This window comes from Temnothorax nylanderi, unplaced genomic scaffold, assembly GCF_030848795.1.
Source record: "Temnothorax nylanderi isolate EJ_2023f unplaced genomic scaffold, tnyl_v1.0 TNYL_tig0135_pilon, whole genome shotgun sequence".
NCBI classification, from domain to species: domain Eukaryota; kingdom Metazoa; phylum Arthropoda; class Insecta; order Hymenoptera; family Formicidae; genus Temnothorax; species Temnothorax nylanderi.
Genome location: NW_027249197.1, coordinates 37841 through 58382, shown reverse-complemented (window position 1 = coordinate 58382; position 20542 = coordinate 37841). Strand labels below are relative to the sequence as shown.

Genomic DNA, 20542 nt, shown 5'->3' with positions numbered 1-20542 from the left:
CTTATACTAAAGAAGTGATGTAATTAAATGCAATGTAAATTAAGAGTTGAATATATTTCAAAACAAATATATATTTTTTCGTACATAATTAAAAATATTATAAAACGTTTTGTAGTTATACGCGATAATTTTTAAAACAATATAATCACAATAGGCATTTATTAATATATTTATTATTAGATGCAAACTTTGTCATTCTGATAAAAAAAATCATTTTAAAGCATTATGCACGTTATTGTACATAATTATTAAGTAATGGTTTTTAAAAGAAATTATAATTTATTTGTTTGTATATAATTTAATAATTATAGATTCGTTAAAATTTAATATAAGTGTTTAATTTTCTGCTTTTTAATGAGAAGATTGATGTTATTTTAAATAAAGAATCGCGAATAAAATAATTATATTTCTACAATCTAACCTAGACACAGCTGAAGTTTCCATCAAGGCTAGCTACCGACAAAACAGAGACTGCGATTATCAATGGTTGCTAAGTTCACATATCTATATAGCTTTGTTTAACAGTTTTAATAATTAATGATGACAAATGGCTTTGAATAATTTTAACTATAGTTGGTGAAAATATATAGTTAAAAAAATATTATTTCCTAAAAGTAATTTAGTATTATTTTATATTAATATTTCTAAGAGTTTGTCGTGTTTTTATTAAACACGTTGTGTTTGATATACTGTTACACAATATTTCTATAATATTATATTACCATAAAGATAAGAAATAATTGAAAGGATGTAACAAGAATGCTGAGTTCTGAACAAATTTAAGGGTTGGAAACACTAAAATACCCTATATTTTTTATATAACTATTAACGTGAAATTTTTGATATTTTACATTTATATAAAGAAGTAAAATAAAAAGGTTTTAGTATATTCCATAAAAAAGTTATTCCTATATATACTGTTTGCTCTTGCGTATATACTCTAGGATGAAATATATACTTCACGCTAGACAGGGTGATCACAATATGGCTTAGCCAATCAGGTTCGTTACCTTTTCCAATGAACATCCTCTTTGTCTAAAATAAGATTTTACTTTCCTTTTAGTTATTTTCTTATTCCTATCAACAGTAGTAAATTGTGAGCGAAATGCTAAATTGTAATATTGCGATTCAGATGATCAAAAATCCACTAACAAGAAGAGAAAGAAGAGTAAAGTGCTAAAAGTGTTAATCGTTTGATGCAATCTCTTAAGAAACATGCAAATAAATAACAAAATTATACGTAAAAAATAATAATTATTGTAATTATTAATGTAGAATCTGTTTAATGCAACATTGAATTTTGTTATCATTATTTTGTGTAATATTATAATTTGTTTAAGTGTCATACAGTCCTGCTGTACGTTATTTTCTGTTAATAATTCTATATTTATAAAAAATCGATAAGACTTCATTTTCAGTGCATAGTATTGACTTGAACATGTTTTTTTTTTTTTACAACCAGTTATACAAACTGATGTAAATATGACGGACTTTAGCGCCATCTTCAACACATATCGAAGCTACGATACCAATGTAAAATTGGTGACGCGCAAAACTTCCTATCGATGAAGTCTCGAGAAAATTACGTTCCAGTAAGCTCACGGAATAGGTGCGTTGGTTCTCACTGTCAAGTTGCTGCGATAGGCACTGATAGGCACGTGCTTACGTGGACGATAAGATCGTGCAGCTTTATATTTCATAGAAGGAATTGAAAATATACAGTTCAGGTGATTGTTTTTTCTTGTAAAGGGTAAACACCCTCTAATGTCAGTGCCATCGCAAACGGTGTTAGCTTCGACATCGCAGTGAACATGAACGGCACATCGCGTAAAGTGAAAAATCCGTTGTTGTCCGCCGCTGGTCCGGGCTTTGCTTTCGACGCGGAGAACACATTGCTGGTACCAGTCACACCCGCGACACCAGCCGTGCTCCGAGACGGTGAGTTTATTCAACGAAAAATTGTGGGCGGGGCACAGGAGTCTGCAAATTTTGCATATTGTATGACCTAACGACACGGAGAATTGGCTAATGGATCGATTCCGGAATAAGCTTCATGAGGAGCAATCTCTTGCTCCGTTTACTTTATTTCGCTGTTTGATCTCCCCAGCGCTTTTGTATCTGACCAGAATGCACTCGTAGGCTAACATCTGTTGTTCCATCATCCTTTACTCTGTCGGCAATACAGAGAAAAAGACTGTGCGATGAAAGTCCCTGACTCCAGTATGGAATGTTCGTATTTCCTAAGCCAACCTAGACAGTTTTCAGAGTTACATAAAACATATGCACAGAAGTCATAATGATACAACCGATATCGTGTAAGATAGTTTTTTTACGTATGCTTTTTCTGCGACCATGCATAAATTCGTCTGCAATTAAACTATAAAAGACGCTTTAAACGATAAAAGTTCATTCTAACAAAATTGCATAGATAAACTTGCAAAAGCTACAAAATGCATACCATTGAAAAGTCTATCAAGCAAGTGTGTAGTGTAGAGAATATGCTGTGTTCTTTAATAATTGCTTGAGTGATTTATCTGGAAAATTGAGAAAGTGATGAGTTCTTTAGTATCTTGTGTTTTTAATTTTATATATGGACGTATAAGTCATACACATTACTCCATAGTGCTTATAGCATCAATTTGATTTTACACAGGAATTAATTAAATACTTTATTTATATACACATTGTGAATAATACATCGGCAGTTCCATTTACAGTTTTTATAATATGGTTGGTTATAGTAATGGCATTAGTTGATTCCTACAAGCATTATTAAAAGCTTGTTCTTTCGGATCGCTGGGGAGGCTGTCTAGATCCATATCTTTGTGTGTAAGGTAGATCGTGACTGTTCCTTTTACGAACACAATAAACTATTGCAATAACGAGAAGTATTATAAGAAAAAGAAGTAGTAGCGCACCAAGTACGATAGCTGCTATTTCTCCTTGTTCTAGATTGTCCCATTCGTTTACGTTGATAGTACGAGTATGCTGATTTTCAAATACGTCTATCGCTGTAATTACAGCTGTTGTTGTGCAGCATGTTGACAAATAATAAAACGTTATACGATCCTTCGTGCCACTTATATATTTACTACGTGGATATATCCCACTCGGAATTGATATTACACGCTTCAAACCTGTATAGAGAAGTTGTGAGTGATTCAGTTATACAAAAGTTCTTACTACTATGTCTATCATATACTCATTTGTACTATTACATAATCCATTGATTACCTAAGTCATAAGCTTCGGCAGTTATATCAGCGCTCCAAAATGTCTTTTCACAACGATCTTTGCTCTGCTTACCGGCGCAGTTGCTATTAAACGAATACTCAATTTTTGGCTTTACATTTGTATCAAAGGTCTAAATGCAAACAAAGTCACAAATAATATAGAATCTATATAGTAATAATAAACAGGAAATATACAAATGTAAGACTAGAACGTTATATTGAGTATAATTAATTTTATATTATTTTTCTAATTTCCATTTCTAAATGTGTGTCAAAGAATTCGTAAAGAAAAAATTTCTGTAATAATTAATTATTTCTTTTATATGTACCTTAGAAAATGCATTTTGAACGTAAACATATACTGTTTTCTCCGAAATTTCCGTACCAACGATCTCCACTGTAAGCGTATTGACAGTATCTTGGCTACCCGATGGTACAAGAATATCTACAGCTACCCGGTTTGTCTGCCTTGGATACAGCCACATGCTATTGGCAAATTTATAAACGTACAAATTTATAAACGTATTCGTAGTAAATAGCGATATTAGCTTTCATGTGATTTCGAAATTTCCTCAACGTATTTATCATGTAGCCTTTAATACAATTTTTACCATGTCGAATAATCTACGACATTTGAATAAAAGTGAACAAACAACATTTATGGTTCTATCTATAATATAATCCGTAAATGTTGTTTATACACTCTTCCTGAAATGTTGAGGTTACGCTTGCCAGCGTGACGTGGGAATTGCATAAACAGACGTGCATTTTCATTTAGTAGTTTCAATAGTTAACATACATTAATGAGAAAAACTTAAATAAGAGTCGAAATTAATATTTAATTCGTTATAAAGCTATTTAATTAGATTCTAAAAAATTAATCTTTATTTCATTTAGTTTTACTAACAATAAGTGATTTACTTACTACATTGGTTGAATATTGTAGATTCTAAATGGTGAACTTCTCGCTCGTATTACGTATCTCACCGGCAGCGCACAATTATTCATCGCATCAAAAAAAATTCTGTGGGTTGTTCCTGGTGCAGCAATCAGTTTACTATTAGGGTTCAATTCTAGCATTATCTTTCTTCTTTCGAAAGGTTCCTCGTTAATTTTTGAAAATTCACTTTCATCGCTATTTGTCTCCGCTATTTGCATTGGTACGGTATCACTGACGGATATCATCTTCGCATCGATATCTTCATTTAACGATGCAACTTCTGATGATCGCGATTGAATTTTCTGCTCCTTGATATTTGACACATTTGGTAAAATTTTAAATTCACCGTAACTCGTCAAGGAATTGTTATGTAGAACAAAATTGATAATGTTTTTATCAATTGTTGCAGTAGATTCACGCGAGGAGAGTGATATATCAGAAAAATCATCTGCCATTATTTCGTCATTATTTCTTCTTGAATCCATAATTTCTGCTGATCTTTCAAATATGAATTTTTGCTTTCTATTTATTGTGGGACTTATTAAAAGTGAATCGCTATTATTATTTTTGTAAGTGTTTTTGAGAGTTTCCTATAAAATAACAATTTTAATAATTACATAAAAATATACTCAAATAATTATAATTGCATGTTACATAAAATGTCGTAATTGATAAATTTTATTTATTAACTTACTTGGTTTAATTCATTGAGTTTAGTTTTGTTAATTATAGCCGATTCTTTGTTTTGTGTTGTGATACGTTTTTCATCTAATATCTCATACATATTCTCATTTTTATTGATCCCTAGGGAAAACAATAAATAAAAATTTACAATAATCTATATATATATGTTATAGCATATTTTTTATACGTTATCCGATCGCATAAATAATATGTATTATTGATTCCTAAAAAATTGTGCTGTATGTCAAACGACAAAAGTAACATTTTTTTATAAGGTTATTCAATTTCATTATTTAGACGCGTAAAAGATCCGATTGTGAGACTCTTTTTAACTTTCTTTGTCAATAAAACTGAAAATAATAGATCTTTATTATTGGAATATAATTATACATTTGTTAGATACAGGAAGTAAAGAAAACTGTAATTAAAAACTGTAAAAACACAAAATTAAAACTATGTCAATAGAACTCTAAAAACTCATGCGAAAGAACTAGGTACTTGAAATATTAATGGGTCATTTCAAAACAGTGGTTAATTTTACTAAAATGCATGATAAGAAGAAAAACAGATATACCGGGTAGATCAATTAAAAATAGAATTGCAGATAATAATAGCATTGACGTCGTTTCGAGAAATTCAATGGTCGCGAGAGAGTCGTTGTTCAAACCTCTATTCTAAGCAATATTTTTGACTACATGTCTTTTTACGATCGGAAATAATCGCTTCTTCTAGCGTCTAGCCAGTTGCATTCTAAACATTGTATTGAAAAACAAAACAAGCAATTTTCCGAGATCACTTTACTTCCTGCACTGAGAAAAAAATACTGTTACTTCAATTAAATGTGGAATCCCGGGGTGCCAGAAACATAAATAGTTGATTCAATTGTATAAATAGTTGATTCAACTATAGTGTAGTCGTTTTAATAATTCAAATATTGAATCAACTATTTAAATATTGAATCAACTATTTATACAATTGAATCAACTATTTATGTTTCTGGCACCCCGGGATTCCACATTTAATTGAAGCAACAGTATTTTTTTCTCAGTGTGTGCGAGCTGACGTGCGTCAGAGTGTGAATCGAGTAAAAATAAAAAAGAGACAGAGAGAGGGGGGGAGAGAGAGAGAGAGACAGATATTCGTGGCCAAAGAGCAGCGAGTAAATTGCGCAATCTCGGGTATCCGCGAGCCAGAAACTAACGGATTGGTAGTTGTCAGACGGCTGCCGTGTTAAGAGGAAGTTGGAAGTTGCGCGAGAGTGCGCGAATCTAACGTCCCCCTTAGAAAGAGACGAAAAGTAAGTTAATCTAAGGTTACAAGTTAACCGACACTTGTGAAACTGGGACTTACCCGCGCAAAGATAAGAGTGAGTGATCCTACTTTGTTTTTATTACGAAAAAAATGAAAACATGATTTATGCGAAGCAGCGCATATATATATGTGACAATATATGAATCTTTTCGAGCATTGTGTGACCGTGATAAAGCTGTGAAACGTTTCTTTTAATTTGTACTTCTGTACGATTCTACGTTTAATTATGAAGTAATGTTGGTATGTAACTCATTTGTTTCTTTCTTTTGAAGCACAATTGCTATTTTGCACTATGAGATTTACTTAATTTTAGCTCAACAATATCTTCAAATTATCGTTATTCTATTTTGAAATTTGTTTGGTTATGGATTGACTAGTAGGGGAGAGTGGGGTAATTGCTGCATGCAGCCGTTGAATAGGTTCGGGACGGTGTAGTGCGGGGGTATGTATTACTTATCCTAGCTGTTCCCAATTATCCGCCGTTCTCAATTACCCCACTCTCCCCTAAGTTATAAAATAAATTATAAAATATAACCTTGATGTGTAAGACAGTTTTAGTTATTTCATATCAAGAGCTTCACAATTAATAAATCAGTATTGATACACATATACAGTAGATTCCCGTATAACACGGGGAAATACGTTCCGTGTTATATGAATACATCCGTATTACACCAGTCACATACACGGATTATATCTATATATGTGACTCGTGTAATACAGATATGTTGCAATGTATATGGAAACACATATTTATAAAAGATATAAGAATTTATTGTAAAAAAAATGTAAAATAAATATTAAAGATGTAAAATATTTTTTACTTTACTTTAAAACAAACAAATATTAAAATGTTTTCGTTGTGTTATATACGAACCCGTGTCATATGGAAGATCTACTGTACACACATATGAACTAAATTCTAAATCTTCGCAGAAAATCTGTACAGCGATTCGTGTATACTGTAAAATTTATATGGTATAGTCTGTGTATAAAAATGAATACGCGTAATACTTTAACATATTCACCGTTATGATGGTCACTGGTAACCGACACTGTACTTTCCGTTTACGTTTTGTCGGTCATCGGTGACCGTTATGGGATGATCAAGTCAAATAAATATGTCATGTATTATATTTTTATGCAATTCAATACTATATAAATTTACTATTATAAATTAAATGTTTGATTGTTCTTCTTAACAGAAAATAATTCAATTGGTGTGAACGAAAAGTCATGTAAAATATGCTTGGCAGTGAATGTGTTAAATATAATTTTTTTATAAATGCATTTATGTGTAAAAAATAAGCTTTTATTTTTTGTACGCTGTTAAATCGCCACATGATTGCACCACGCATTGCAATTCCGCTTACCACTCGTGAAGTTAGGGTCAATAATATCATCCTTCATATTATCTTCCTCATTTGCCCCGTAGTAAGCAGTCACGTCGAATTTGTATTTTGAATTTTCCACCCCCGTTAGCTTCAGGCACCATCTATCCGGAAGGTTGCGCGCGCCGATAGCCACCCCTTTCGTGTTGTATGTACTTCCCAATGACATCACTATTCTTGGTCTTTCTACTCTGTCTGTTAAAGTGCATTGGAAGTGAAAATTATTCCTGAATTAAACATCTCATTGGTTTGAACGGTAAGACAAATTGATTGACAATGAAAGAATCGCAATTTGGCGATAAAATATTCTCTTGCATTGTTCTGAACTTATTGATTATAAGAATTTCGTGTGTGAAGTATATACCGTGTATTGGTTAAAATTAGAAAAACTTTATAAATCAATGAAAGAATGCAGAAACTAATTCTTGTGTGACATAATTACTTATTGTTAGTGCGACGTAATGAATAGGAAGGAATCACCCGGTCGATACTGTCCTTGATGTATGAAGGTTAAACGAAACCGAGTGTAACGACAGAGTAATCCTATATATACATGTATGATTGAATTGATCTATTAATAGAAAAAATGCGCGTATAAATGAAAGAATTAATGTAATATAATCTGCAATTTGTTTCACGTTTTTGATAATATTTTTTTACATAACAATTATTTTTTAAGTAGAAGGAATTGCAATATAGAATATATCGAATTCATCACCGTATTAATGACAAGAATAATAAGCATGTTTACATTATATTAATTAATTTAGTTAATCATGTGTTATAATAAACAATATATTCTTGGTTATATCGCAACTATCGATACCATACATATATGTTCAGAATCATGCTACTGGAACGTAATATTCGATATCGATCGTTGCATTGCTTAGTTATTATACCATGACTTTACTGGTATCCTAAACGTCAAATGATCAAATGTGAGAAATTGTTTAGAGCGTATTATATATAAAGTTGATCGTCAAATCTTTCTTGTATAAAATAATTTGGATGAAAATATTCTCTAAATAAAAAAGATTTTTTTAAATATTTAAAAGTATAAAGAAAGAAGAATTACTCACTTGTATACATAGGTGTTATCAGAACTGCACGCGTAAGATTTCCCAAAATGTTGATTGCAATTCCAGTTACATTGGTATCAGTTTGAAAGTTAGTTTCAGTATATCCACTCAAATTAATCCTATGCACTAATTTCTTAAAAAAATTATATATATATATATATATATATATTTAACTAATGATTTAATTAATTAAACATATATATTTAATTAATTATTTTTCTCTTTTATTCTTCTTTTTAATGTAGAAATATTAATTTATAACTTACCGAAAATTTTGGGATAGTATTCGAAAAATAATTTTTGAATATCTCGATGTTTTGTCGACTAAGTTTTGAATTCGAGTAAAATTCGTCGTTTCGAATAACCAAATTTCTTTCTATGTTTGCGATGTCACAATCAAAATTAAGATAGATCTATAAATGTTAAATATGAAATAATATTTATTGAGATTTACGAGATATCTACAAAATAACTTACTTCGCAGTAGTCTAAGATTGTTGAATTTGTATCATTGATAGATACATGTCTTGATATTCTTAAGTTTGAACTATTTTCTAAAGAAAAATAATCTAAAATAACATAAAAAATAATTATTGCAATCATGTAAAGCTTCCTTAGATTATTGCTTTCAAAATTTATATGTATTAAATGTTTATCTATATTAAACAACGTTTGAATAATATTATTAGTTAGTTTTTGCCTAGTTTTCTTCATATTCTTTAAACTTTTTTACAAACAAATATATTTAAATTTTATAAAATATCTTATCTAATATGCTGTGTGTGTATTCTGTAAATAATTTTACTCGTAACATTTTTATATAATTTACTTTAATTTTGTATTTTGGATTTACTTTAAATTTTGTATATTTTAAATATACATTTGTGTCTTAATAATCTTTAAAATGTAAAAAAAATTTAATAAACCGTTTCTTGTATGTACTCTCTAAATCTGAATCAGTGAATAGTATACTGTTAAATCAGTAAATAGTCACTGATATCAGTGTAAAGTATGTCACTGATTCGAATCAGTGGCATACTTTACACTGATATTAGCGAGGATATTAGTGACTATTCACTGATTCAGATTTAGATAGTAATGCTTATAATGTAGTTTTGTAATGTACATTTGATACATTAATAATTTTGATACACATATTAACGATTATTGGCTTAAATATACTTCTTAAATCGATTTGCAGAACATGTAGTTATTTAGCATATGACTAATAAGGTTCCTGTTACTGTTATCAATCTACGTCATGTTATTTGTAGTCTTATCTTGAAAATTTCAGATAATATTTAATTATGCGTCATCAACTATCAGGATGTGCGGTTAGAAATTAATAATTGGCAATTTCAGCGTAATTTGTATAAACTATTTACGTCAGTATTTAATTGAACAAGAGAAACAATGTCAGTAACTATAAGTCTGTTCTATTTAGCTGAACTGCTTCCACGGTTCATATTTTTTCTTTTTCTGTCTAACGTGAAAAGAAAAAGAAGAAAGATGAACCGTTCATGAAGTTCAGCTAAAAAGAACAGGCCTATTAATAACAAAAAGTTCATTTACGTTAGATTGCATTACATTATTTACGCTACATTAAAATTATTACCTTCTCCATTCTGATCGGCGAATGACAAAACAAGATTAATATCTTCAAAACCTTTGCCAGTTCCCAATTGTTCTATACAGTACCTTTTAACAAAAATATTTTACGTCTTTTATTTAAAAAAATATCGATTTTTTAGAAATACTTTTTTTTCTTTTGCATACGTTTATGTGTTGAAAATATAATCACAAGCGATTGGAACATGATAAATATTATAAAAATTGTATCGATACATTTACTACGATTTTTACATAAATTTGATGTGTGGTGAAATTTTCAGATAATATTTATTCCATCACACAATTCCTCATAAATAAGAAATAGAAGAGCGGGATATTTGAGTTTGAGGATAAACCTATAATCTCCTCCAACACAGGGCTTTCCTTCTTCGTGATATTGCTAATGTAGATGTAATGGCTGTAATTACGCATTATAAAGCACATGCGTGTATGTGTATTATATATATATGTATATATGGAGGGGTAAAAACCGCAGTGGTGTAAGTCAAATTTTTAAAAATATTTTCTCGTGTGCATAAATGCAATTTATATATTGTACAGATTGCATCTATGCCATTCTATGCACACGAGGAAATATTTTAAAAAATTTGACTTACACCACTGTGGTTTTTACCCCTCCATATATAGGGTCAAAGAGGGGGAGTAAAATAATCGCAAAACTTTCCCAAAAAGGCTCTCAGGAAGAAGAAGAACCACGATGATTGGAAGATGAAATCGTACGTTGGTTTATCTATATTGGATTGCATAAATCTTTATTATACACAGAAAAAAAAGAAGTGTCAAATCAACAGTGTTTATACTCATATATACGCAAGAATATATAATCTTGAAATGAGATTATATTGCGTTAAACGAAGAAAACTTGCGTGAATGAACTCATTATACATATAGTTCAACCAAGAAAAAAATGTTAAAATAAAAAGTTAAAATGTTGAAATTCTTATAAGAAGATTATAGTAATCTTGCGTATATACGAAACAATCTACATCTTCTTATAAGAATATCAACTTTTTATTTCAACATTTTTTTTCTTGGTTGAACTATATAATGACTTCATTAAAGAAAGTTTTCTTCGTTTAACGCAATATAATCTCTTTTCAAGATTTCCAACTTTTCCAACGTTGAAACTAAAGATATTTTCAAATCAAGAATATTCCTTTTTTTCTGTATACTGTGTAAATTAATAACATACCTAGAACATTCTGCTATTTTAAAATCGTTCAAGTTTCTCGTCTTCATCGATAGATCCTGCACAATTGGAGTTTCAAGCTTAAGCCAATCATTCTTCAAAGTAATTCCATCTGGTCTTGTTTCTGTCTCGATTGATCGCTCGATTTGCGTATTGCCTCTCTCAGACATTCTCGCAACATCCGATTCAAAAATGTTATTAATTGACGGGAAAACTTTAGCGATTGTTGATCCACCGATTGCATTTCTGCATAGAATGCAAGTTAGGTAGCACGTCACAAAAAGTCGGAACGCACGTAATTCCATATTGTATGGTCGCAAGGAAAACCTCAAACGAAAGACTCGACACAAAAATGTGCGGCTTACTTATAAAGTTTCGTTCCCGTAAGTTTACAGAGAGGTAACATGTCTTCGGTTACATTGACGATAACATGAACGCAAAAGTAAATCTGGGCGTTAACGTTGTTGCACAATCGTAGGTGTCTCGTTATGAGCAAACTTTGATACACGATACTTGTGTATTACATTAAATACCATCTCTGGATTTAAAAAAATTGATAGAAAACGATAGGAACCGATACGATTTGCAAAAAATCTTATCGTTTCATATCCTATATAACCTACGTTATCCTATATCTTATCGTTTCACATTTTAGTTTCCGAAAGAAATGTTTTCGTTTTTTATCATTTTCTTCCATTCTTTGTTGAAGGCGAAATCAATCGTTGGCATACGATAGAATTCTTATATAGTAATTTATTGTTTTCTATCATTTTATTGAAATTTATCGAGAAGAAATGATTGAAAATCTATCGTAATCAATTGTGTATTTATAATAAAGAAAACTCATAAATTTCTTATTTTATGCAACAAACATTATTATTAATAATTGTAATTAACTCTTACGTGAATAGAGGTGATTCATATAAATAAATCATGTGTCATCACAAAAACATTGGTAATTCAAAGTCCATCAAAATACTCATAATCAACTATCATAATCAACTACATAAGAGAGTAAGAATAATCCTCATTGTCCGCATTATCTTCGCCATTGGTCTTGCGTTCATTGTATCCTGTTCAATATTGACAATTCGTGAATAATCTGCAGGAGAATTCCAGTCGAAAGAAATATTTTATGAACACATTGTTATATCTGATTACTTAAGAGTTATTAAGTGACGTATTTACTTCTGAAAACTTAGCCTAAATTTGTAAAAAAAAAGAAAAAAAACATTTATTCTATCAAAAAATAATTTAATATTAAAGTCATATTACGTAGACATTTATTTTCGTTATAAAATTGTTTTCTTCAATATCTTTCTCAATCTTTATATTGCAAAATGTTTAATAATAGTAGAAGTATAAAATTACATACTTTTACATATTTCGAGTATTCTGAGCAAATATATTTAAAATCATATAAATTGTACTAGAAATAACGCTTTTAAACAAAAAAATACAAGAAAAATATCTTTAACATATTATAAAGTATTGTCTGACATTTTTAGATTAAGTAAGTAAACAGTAATCTTTTTTCAGATCCTGAGCTCGACAATTTCATAAGACAAGAGCCGGCTAATATCAAATCTCAATCCCCATCAAGGACGAACGAGGTTTCTCTCACGAATGCATCATTTCAGCCGAAAGAAAACAAGGACACGGCGAATCAGCCAGTAAAATCAGGATATCTCACATCGATTCTCTCTTCTCTACCGAACCTGTCGTTGTCATCAATTAAATCTGATTCCTTGGAACCGCAAATAAGTCAGATACCCGAGAACACTAGCGGAACGACGCACGAACCTAATCCTTACATAAAGCCGCAAGGATACCAAGGTTCTCAGTCGGAAATACCAGGATTCTTAGCAATTAATCCTCAGGATTCTCGAAGTACAAACTTGTCAGGATTTGCTGCTTTCGGTCCCACTGTACCCAACCCTTCTCAGCCCGTAGCTCCACCCAGTGTAGCTCAACCCGGTTATGGTAAATACTTGAAATTATGATTAAAATTTTATAACTAATAAAATCGCATTTTAATAAATATGAACATAATTTTAGGAACAAATTTTAAATTCTTACTTTATGTAACACAATAAGTCATTTGATGTATAGAATTTTAATATAACGCAATTCCAAGGAATCTTAATAAACTCTAAGGTCAATTTTAATTTTAATTTATGTTTATACGTGTTATTTATACACGCATGTATAATTCATTTTTATTTGATGTTTATTTTTCTACTATGTATGCAATGATGTTACGTATGTAATAATGTTTCAAGTATATTATTTAATCACAAACAATTATTATTTCTTGTTAAAGCGCCCGTTTCTTATCGACTTGGTAACCAACGACGCTTGAAGTATGCACCACCGCCTGATCTAACATCTAACAACGCAAAGCCATATCCGAATCCAGCATTACAGTCGTTCTTACCGGCTCAACATATATCCGCACCACCAACTATTTTGAATCCGTATAAATCGGAGGGATTGGTGCAGGGCAACAATTCTAATGTACAGCAGACCAGTTCTTTGCCCGAACAACTTCCAACGTCTGAGCAGCTATCGCGAAATAGCTCTCTCCATAATTCATTTCGATCCAGTCCAGTCACAACAGGAACGTCGTACAACTCGTCTGTAACGTCTACAAATCAAAATCCATTTTTCGAAAGTTCTTCCGTGTCCGCGCAATTTCCTTCATCATCGTCTAGACCGATACCTGTACGAGTATTGGAGCCAGCAACGCCGCAGAACACTCCGGCGAACGTCTCATTTCCCGGCTTCGCTCCTTATGTAAACCGGGATTTACCATCGACATTTACATCTAATTTCGACAAAGAAATAGCTGTGCTTAAGAACCCTAATCTAAACTCGCCGCCGGAATTTTCGAAAGGCGGTACCCTCGGGACGACCCCAGAATCTGTGTATAAACCGACATTGATACCCGAGGAAACCAAGGCCACATTTACGCCAATATCGGCAGCCAAGGTAACGGAGAAATTAGAACATTTACTTGCGGAACAGCAAGAAAATTCTTCTCGCGCAGCAACCTCCGAAGCTTCCTCGGAAGTTGTCGAAATTGCATCCAGCGTCACTACCGAATTAGTGAAATCTTTCGAGTCGCAAAGCGACGCGCTAAAGGCCACAAATGAGATAATCGATAAGTCACACGAGGCGAAGCTGAATGATGTACAAGGGAAAGCCGCTCAACCTGGAAGTGACACATGGAGTGACGTGTTTCTTGGGCGAGAGCCAGCGGCGCAATCTGTGATCCGCCCGGAAATACATACCACTGATAACAGTCCGATTGTAACGGATCTCCAAGCGGCTAAGTCGAACGTACATCCGCCTAAACAGCATTATCAAGTGCAATCAGTATCTGTGCCAAGCTCCACCTTTTATACAGACAAGCCTGCAGAGCAAAAGTCGAGCTTAAACTACGTATCGCCCGTTCAACTTCCGCAGAAAGTTTCTCCTTCCGCCGATTTCTACAACTTACCGAAACCAACGGAACAATCAGAAAGCGCGTTCTTTGAATCAGCGAAACCGAATCAGCTCTCGAGTTTCTCGTCTCAAGAAAGAAGTACAAATTCTTCATTTGGACAACCAGTAATTAACGTGACAAATAATCCGCAGGAAGCTCAAGAACATTTCGCATTTAGTTCTACAGCGATCGATTCACCGGCTTCTCACGTACCGTTTTGGAATGCTGATCAATCTTCTCAATCGCAGGTGTTGAACGTTGCACCTAGCCAGCCGGTATATACCGCGCCCAACCAACCGGTATACTCTGCTCCCATCCAACAATCAGCGCCGGTATTTTACAATCCTGCCCAATTCGCGAATGAACTGCCTAATCAATTGACTTTTCCACATACGTACGACCAACGTTCTCCTCAACAGCAATCATATCAAAATCCACCGTTTTACGGAAGTAGCAGCGGACTGCAACAGCCCTACGCTATTCCTGAAAATAATACCGCATATCCCTCGCCTGCTGTCTCGGTGGCAACGTCAGTACCTGAACCGACGGGATCAGCCACACTTAGTCCTGTTCAAATGTCAGTTAATTCGCCAATTAATCGCATCACACCAGATACCGTGCCACCGAGTTTTCAAAATTTGGTAAGGATTACATTCCATGTTTTTCATCATTTATAAAATTACGCAAAAATATTTACAAAATTTTATAATTAAATGCAAGATATTAATGATCAATTATTTTTCTTCATCTAATTAACTCATATTTATTTTTCTTAATACAATTTTACACATATTTAAACTTGTATTTATATTAATATATAAAATTATTAAGTTATGATTTATTTATTCTTAATTGTCTGAAATATAACTATATAGTGCTATACAGAGAATTACACAAAGAATATTTTTAGGCCTCTGGATCTTCTGACAAACGAATGCAATACAGATCAGTATATCACCACTGGTTTTACCGCAAAGAGGTGGAGAGCAAAACACTATGGCTGCCATTCTCCATGCAGGACAGCTTAAAGCTAGAAGAAGCTCATAATTCGAGCGACATTACGCCTGAAACCACGGTGGCTACTGATGGCGGTCGTTACGATGTTGACATCTTACGTCGTCAAAGAGCACCCGTCTACTGGACTGGAACATCTACCGAAGTTAGGCGATGTTCCTGGTTTTTCAAGGAAGCAGCTGAAGCGAAATACGTCCCTTATAATGAGAACACTGCTGCGAAACTTGAGGACGAATTCAAACTAGCATGTTTGTCGAACACTTGGAACCGAAGAGTTGAATTAAATAATGGAGAATATATTATCTTCCATAGCGCTACAGCGCAGGTTCATTATCTACAACCGACTTCTCCCGATGCGACAGGATCTTGGGGAAATAACACTGTAAGTAACACAGTCTAGTGATGTAACATTATATGTAATCATATATAACAAATTGAATAGCAAATAAAGTTTGATAATAAATAAAGGAGTGTATATTTTGTGCATATAATATTTAATTAAAACTTAATTATAAAAGTTTTGTTTTGAAAATAAATTAAACAATTTAACAAAAGAATTAAAGTGCAATGTTTAATTGCACAAATGTTACATGATTTTATTCTTTTATTATTTTAAAAAAATGTTAATACTATTTAAATATTATAGTTTGTTTTAATGTAAATAAACTTTATTTTGTATATATCTTTAAAATAAAATAAATATTATGCTCTTTATAATGCAATCTTATTAAAAATGCTTTGCTTCACATCATTTCACATCATTTATATTCACATATAATATAACTCAATTTGCAATTAAGTTATTTTAGTTTTATGTAACAACACTACATATTGTTAATTTTAAAATTATTGAGCTTTATATACACAGCTTTTGATTTATATGTATATGTAATTAAAAACAACACATAATAATATTATATTTTCTTTATCAAAGATTTATTTATCTTTTCTTTAAAAGTACACGAATTAAAAAAATTAATTATAAATAATAATATAAAGATAAATATTTATAACTAATAAATTAGAATAAATGTATCTCTGTAAATTTATTTTAACTTGTAAGTTATAATTTTTAATCTTCAATGCCCGGGATTTTCCGTTTTAGTTCTCTCGATGAAAAAAAAACCACAAATTTACGGACAATTTTATTTTTCTTATAATCTTACTGTTTGTAACAGAGAACGTACCAATATGTAAATAATACACATAACAATATCATGAACACTTTATTAGCACATCTTTCATTTATTTTGCAGAGCATCATTGCTGCTATTATTTAAATATCTTATTATTTAAATATCTTATTTTCTCCTATAAATTACGTTTATTATTTAAAATAAATATGGTTTTTTAACATTGCACGCATGGTTCTGTTTGACATGGTGAGTCCTAATTTCTACAGGCTTCAGAGGACAGTACATATTTACAGGGTTCTGCAAGTAGACCGAAAGTTGTTAAAAGAGGAGTCGACGAATTCAATATAGATGAAGGTGAACCGGAGAAAGTAGATCACCTTCTATTTCTCGTTCACGGTATCGGTAGCGTTTGCGATCTGAAGTTTCGCACTGTAGAAGAAGTTGGTAAGTTGTGAAAAATATAATATTAATTGAAAATAAATTAGTTACCGTTATATTTATAAAATTCAAATTGTGATATTAATGTTTACGTAAATTTTTTATTACAGTTGAAGAATTCCGAAGTATATCGTTCCAATTGGTGCAATCACATTATCGTACTGCTTGCGAACAAGGAGTTGTAAATAGAATAGAAGTATTACCGATCTCCTGGCATACAACACTTCATTCCGATACGGGAATTGATAAGAAATTGCAAGCTATCACGTTGGAAAGTATTCCGAAACTGCGACATTTTACTAACGATACTTTGCTGGACATACTTTTCTATACTAGTCCGATATATTGTCAAACTATTATGCAAACAGTCGGAAGTGAGATGAACAGATTGCACGCACTATTCAAAGAAAGAAATCCTATCTTTGATGGAGGAGTATACTTAGGCGGTCATTCATTGGGTAGTTTAATCATGTTCGATCTATTGTGCCATCAAAAATCCGAGAAAGAAGATGAAGACGATACGAACAATGATGAAGTGAGTAGTGATAAAAGAAATATAAGGGAATAAAAGGGATTATAAAGGCTCCTGCACAATCAAAAATATAAGGAACAAAGAACAGATATTAGCGATTAGGACTAAGGAATCAGGAATAAAACTGGATGCACAATAAAAAAAACACAGGCAACAGAAACAGGGAATAACATAGGCAATAGATTTTTAACCTATTGGAAACCGTGTATCAATGCTACACCAGTTTTATTCCTGACTTCTTATTCCTAATCGCTAATATCTGTTCCTTGTTCTTTATATTTTTCATTGTCCACCTTTACCTATATATCTTATCACTCAATCTTATAATTAATTTATCTTATAAATAATTTGAATACTTTGCATTTTTAATATTTAGGCAATAAAATCTTTATTGCAATTGCAGGAAAATGACAGTATTGGGCTTATTGAGCCAATGCCCGCGGCCGTTATTAAGAAGCGTCTTAGTAGAAGAGTTAGCTATGTAATGGGGGCTGCAGGAACAGGCCAACCTTACATACATTATCCGCAACTCAATTTTCACCCGTGTGCCTTCTTTGCTCTCGGCAGTCCGATTGGCATGTTCGTAACGGTCCGAGGCATTGACACTCTCGGAGAAAATTTCACTCTGCCTACTTGTCCGGCTTTCTTCAACATCTTTCATCCGTTTGATCCGGTAGCTTATCGAGTGGAATCATTAATTAATCCTGAAGCCTGCAATTACCGACCTATGCTGATACCGCATCATAAAGGCAGGAAGAGAATGCATTTAGGTGAATACAACTAGTTGATTTCTCTAGAATGCTCACGTAATAATTTTTATTAATAATTTATAAGCAATTAAATTGAACTTGTGTGCTTATTAAGATTTATGACTTACAGAATTAAAGGAAACGATGGCACGTGTCGGAGCGGATTTGAAACAAAAATTAATCGATTCCGTGAGACACACGTGGAACTCTGTCTATCAACTAGTCTTATTTCACAAACCAGACAACCAAGCACTGGAACGCGAAATCGATCAAGTTGTCGAGGAACAGTTACACAACCCGCCGAGCGTACTGGATCAACATAACAACGACGATAGCGGTGCCGATTTAAAAATTGGAAGACTTAACGGTGGTCGAAGAATAGATTACGTTCTTCAAGAAGCGCCTTTCGAATATATTAATGAATATATTTTTGCTCTTACAAGCCATATCTGTTATTGGTAAGTCGTATATCCCTTGCGAGAAACATTTTGCATTATATGCACACTACTGATTTATAATTTAATTTGTTTCAGGGAATCCGAAGATACTATGCTTTTGATATTGAAGGAAATATATGGAACTAGGGGTATTCAAACCGACGCGCAACTTCCTCAGCAGTCAATGTCAATTGAGAGAGTATCTCCTTCTCCATCTTTGAATTTATCTACCCTGTCACCTAGTGCAAGTAATGTAGGAACATCGCTTGATATAGGCGTAGACCCTACAGTGCCAATGTCCAGTAAATCTGTTGGTCCACCGCCTAAGACTGGTTTTGTACCGAAATCCTGATCGGTAGAATATTTTTCGCATAATTATTTGCTGCGAGATTAATTTGTACTGAAACAATAATTAATTTTACTTCTAATCAATATTTTAAAAAATGGAACAATTAGGTTGACATTGCGCCTGACGTTAAAAAAGAAGACGCAATGCAGAAAAATTAAACTTTTGTATTTTACAGTGTTTTTCTACTATCTGTAAATTTTATTAAAACACTATTTAACTATATATAAATATGAATTGCACAAAATTGGCCTATATGTAATCAATTTTTCGGACAAACTTTAATTTGTAGCGAATTAGTTATTAGATACAAAATGATGTAAATAATATTTCGATTTTTTGGTACGTAGGAATGATCGGTAATTTTCCACTGCAATTTGCGTTCATTTGCATATTCATATGTATTATTGATACTTAGGCTGTGTGTGGTTGTATGATCGAAAATATGTACTGGAATGTTAACTAGAGAAGAAAGATATGGAAATGAGAACGTGCAATTGGAATAACGTGTGTACACACGATTTACAATTTAGTCGGATAAAGATATAGTAGATTATATAAACTTTTATAATCTGCTTGAACGAATAATGAACATACCGATTTTGATCCTTATGTACGCGCGTATTTTAATAAATTACTGTATTCTTTTATATTACTGTCAATTATATATATCATTCCCTCATATAATTTAATTATAGATTTAGCCTTGTGCTATCAAATAACGTTAGGTATTTTAATTGATATTAATAGTATTAATTTCAAGTTCATGTCTGGTATGTATAGCGACACGTGAGAGAATTATGGAGAAACTTCAACTTCAGTAATCTCAACATCGTGCAGTCAGGCAGTGCCGATATGTTCTTTAAAATGGTGTTACATGTTCAATCGGATCAGCGAATATGGCGTCACCTTATCGCGCAAGCAGCTTTAGCAGGGCTAGA

At 32.2% G+C, this 20542-nt stretch overlaps 2 protein-coding genes across 4 annotated transcripts; one reads left to right on the top strand and one right to left on the bottom strand.

Moving 5' to 3' along the window:
* Positions 1 to 1587: 1587 nt before the first annotated feature.
* Positions 1588 to 20251, top strand: LOC139776998 (uncharacterized). Of its 3 annotated transcripts, none has more exons than XM_071714129.1 (9): positions 1588 to 1938; positions 13002 to 13445; positions 13786 to 15590; positions 15860 to 16345; positions 17393 to 17543; positions 17648 to 18072; positions 18473 to 18839; positions 18949 to 19276; positions 19352 to 20251. In XM_071714129.1, the coding sequence occupies exons 1-9, from the start codon at positions 1812 to 1814 to the stop codon at positions 19605 to 19607; spliced, it is 4389 nt and encodes a 1462-aa protein (XP_071570230.1). In that variant the 5' UTR covers positions 1588 to 1811; the 3' UTR covers positions 19608 to 20251. The 3 variants fall into 3 exon arrangements, with proteins under 3 accessions (XP_071570230.1, XP_071570229.1, XP_071570231.1); XM_071714128.1 differs by having other exon boundaries at positions 17366 to 17543; XM_071714130.1 differs by lacking the exon at positions 1588 to 1938 and adding an exon at positions 2228 to 2315 and having other exon boundaries at positions 17366 to 17543.
* LOC139776999 (uncharacterized) lies at positions 2657 to 12548 on the bottom strand. Its single transcript, XM_071714131.1, has 11 exons — positions 11466 to 12548; positions 10257 to 10339; positions 9119 to 9210; positions 8908 to 9054; positions 8642 to 8774; positions 7542 to 7754; positions 4868 to 4977; positions 4159 to 4763; positions 3563 to 3719; positions 3235 to 3364; positions 2657 to 3137 (listed from the first exon to the last, which is right to left on the bottom strand). The coding sequence occupies exons 1-11, from the start codon at positions 11765 to 11767 to the stop codon at positions 2773 to 2775; spliced, it is 2337 nt and encodes a 778-aa protein (XP_071570232.1). The 5' UTR covers positions 11768 to 12548; the 3' UTR covers positions 2657 to 2772.
* Positions 20252 to 20542: the final 291 nt, after the last annotated feature.

Excerpts from the sequence above, each read along its gene's own strand:
- LOC139776998 (XM_071714128.1), top strand. The coding sequence starts at position 1,812 with ATGAACGGCACATCGCGTAAAGTGAAAAATCCGTTGTTGTCCGCCGCT. Across the intron at positions 13,446-13,785 it reads TGTAGCTCAACCCGGTTATG|CGCCCGTTTCTTATCGACTT; the intron begins GTAAATACTTGA and ends TTCTTGTTAAAG. Across the intron at positions 15,591-15,859 it reads CACCGAGTTTTCAAAATTTG|GCCTCTGGATCTTCTGACAA; the intron begins GTAAGGATTACA and ends GAATATTTTTAG.
- LOC139776999 (XM_071714131.1), bottom strand. The coding sequence starts at position 11,767 with ATGGAATTACGTGCGTTCCGACTTTTTGTGACGTGCTACCTAACTTGC. Across the intron at positions 4,764-4,867 it reads AACTCAATGAATTAAACCAA|GAAACTCTCAAAAACACTTA; the intron begins GTAAGTTAATAA and ends GTTATTTTATAG. Across the intron at positions 3,138-3,234 it reads TGCCGAAGCTTATGACTTAG|GTTTGAAGCGTGTAATATCA; the intron begins GTAATCAATGGA and ends TTCTCTATACAG.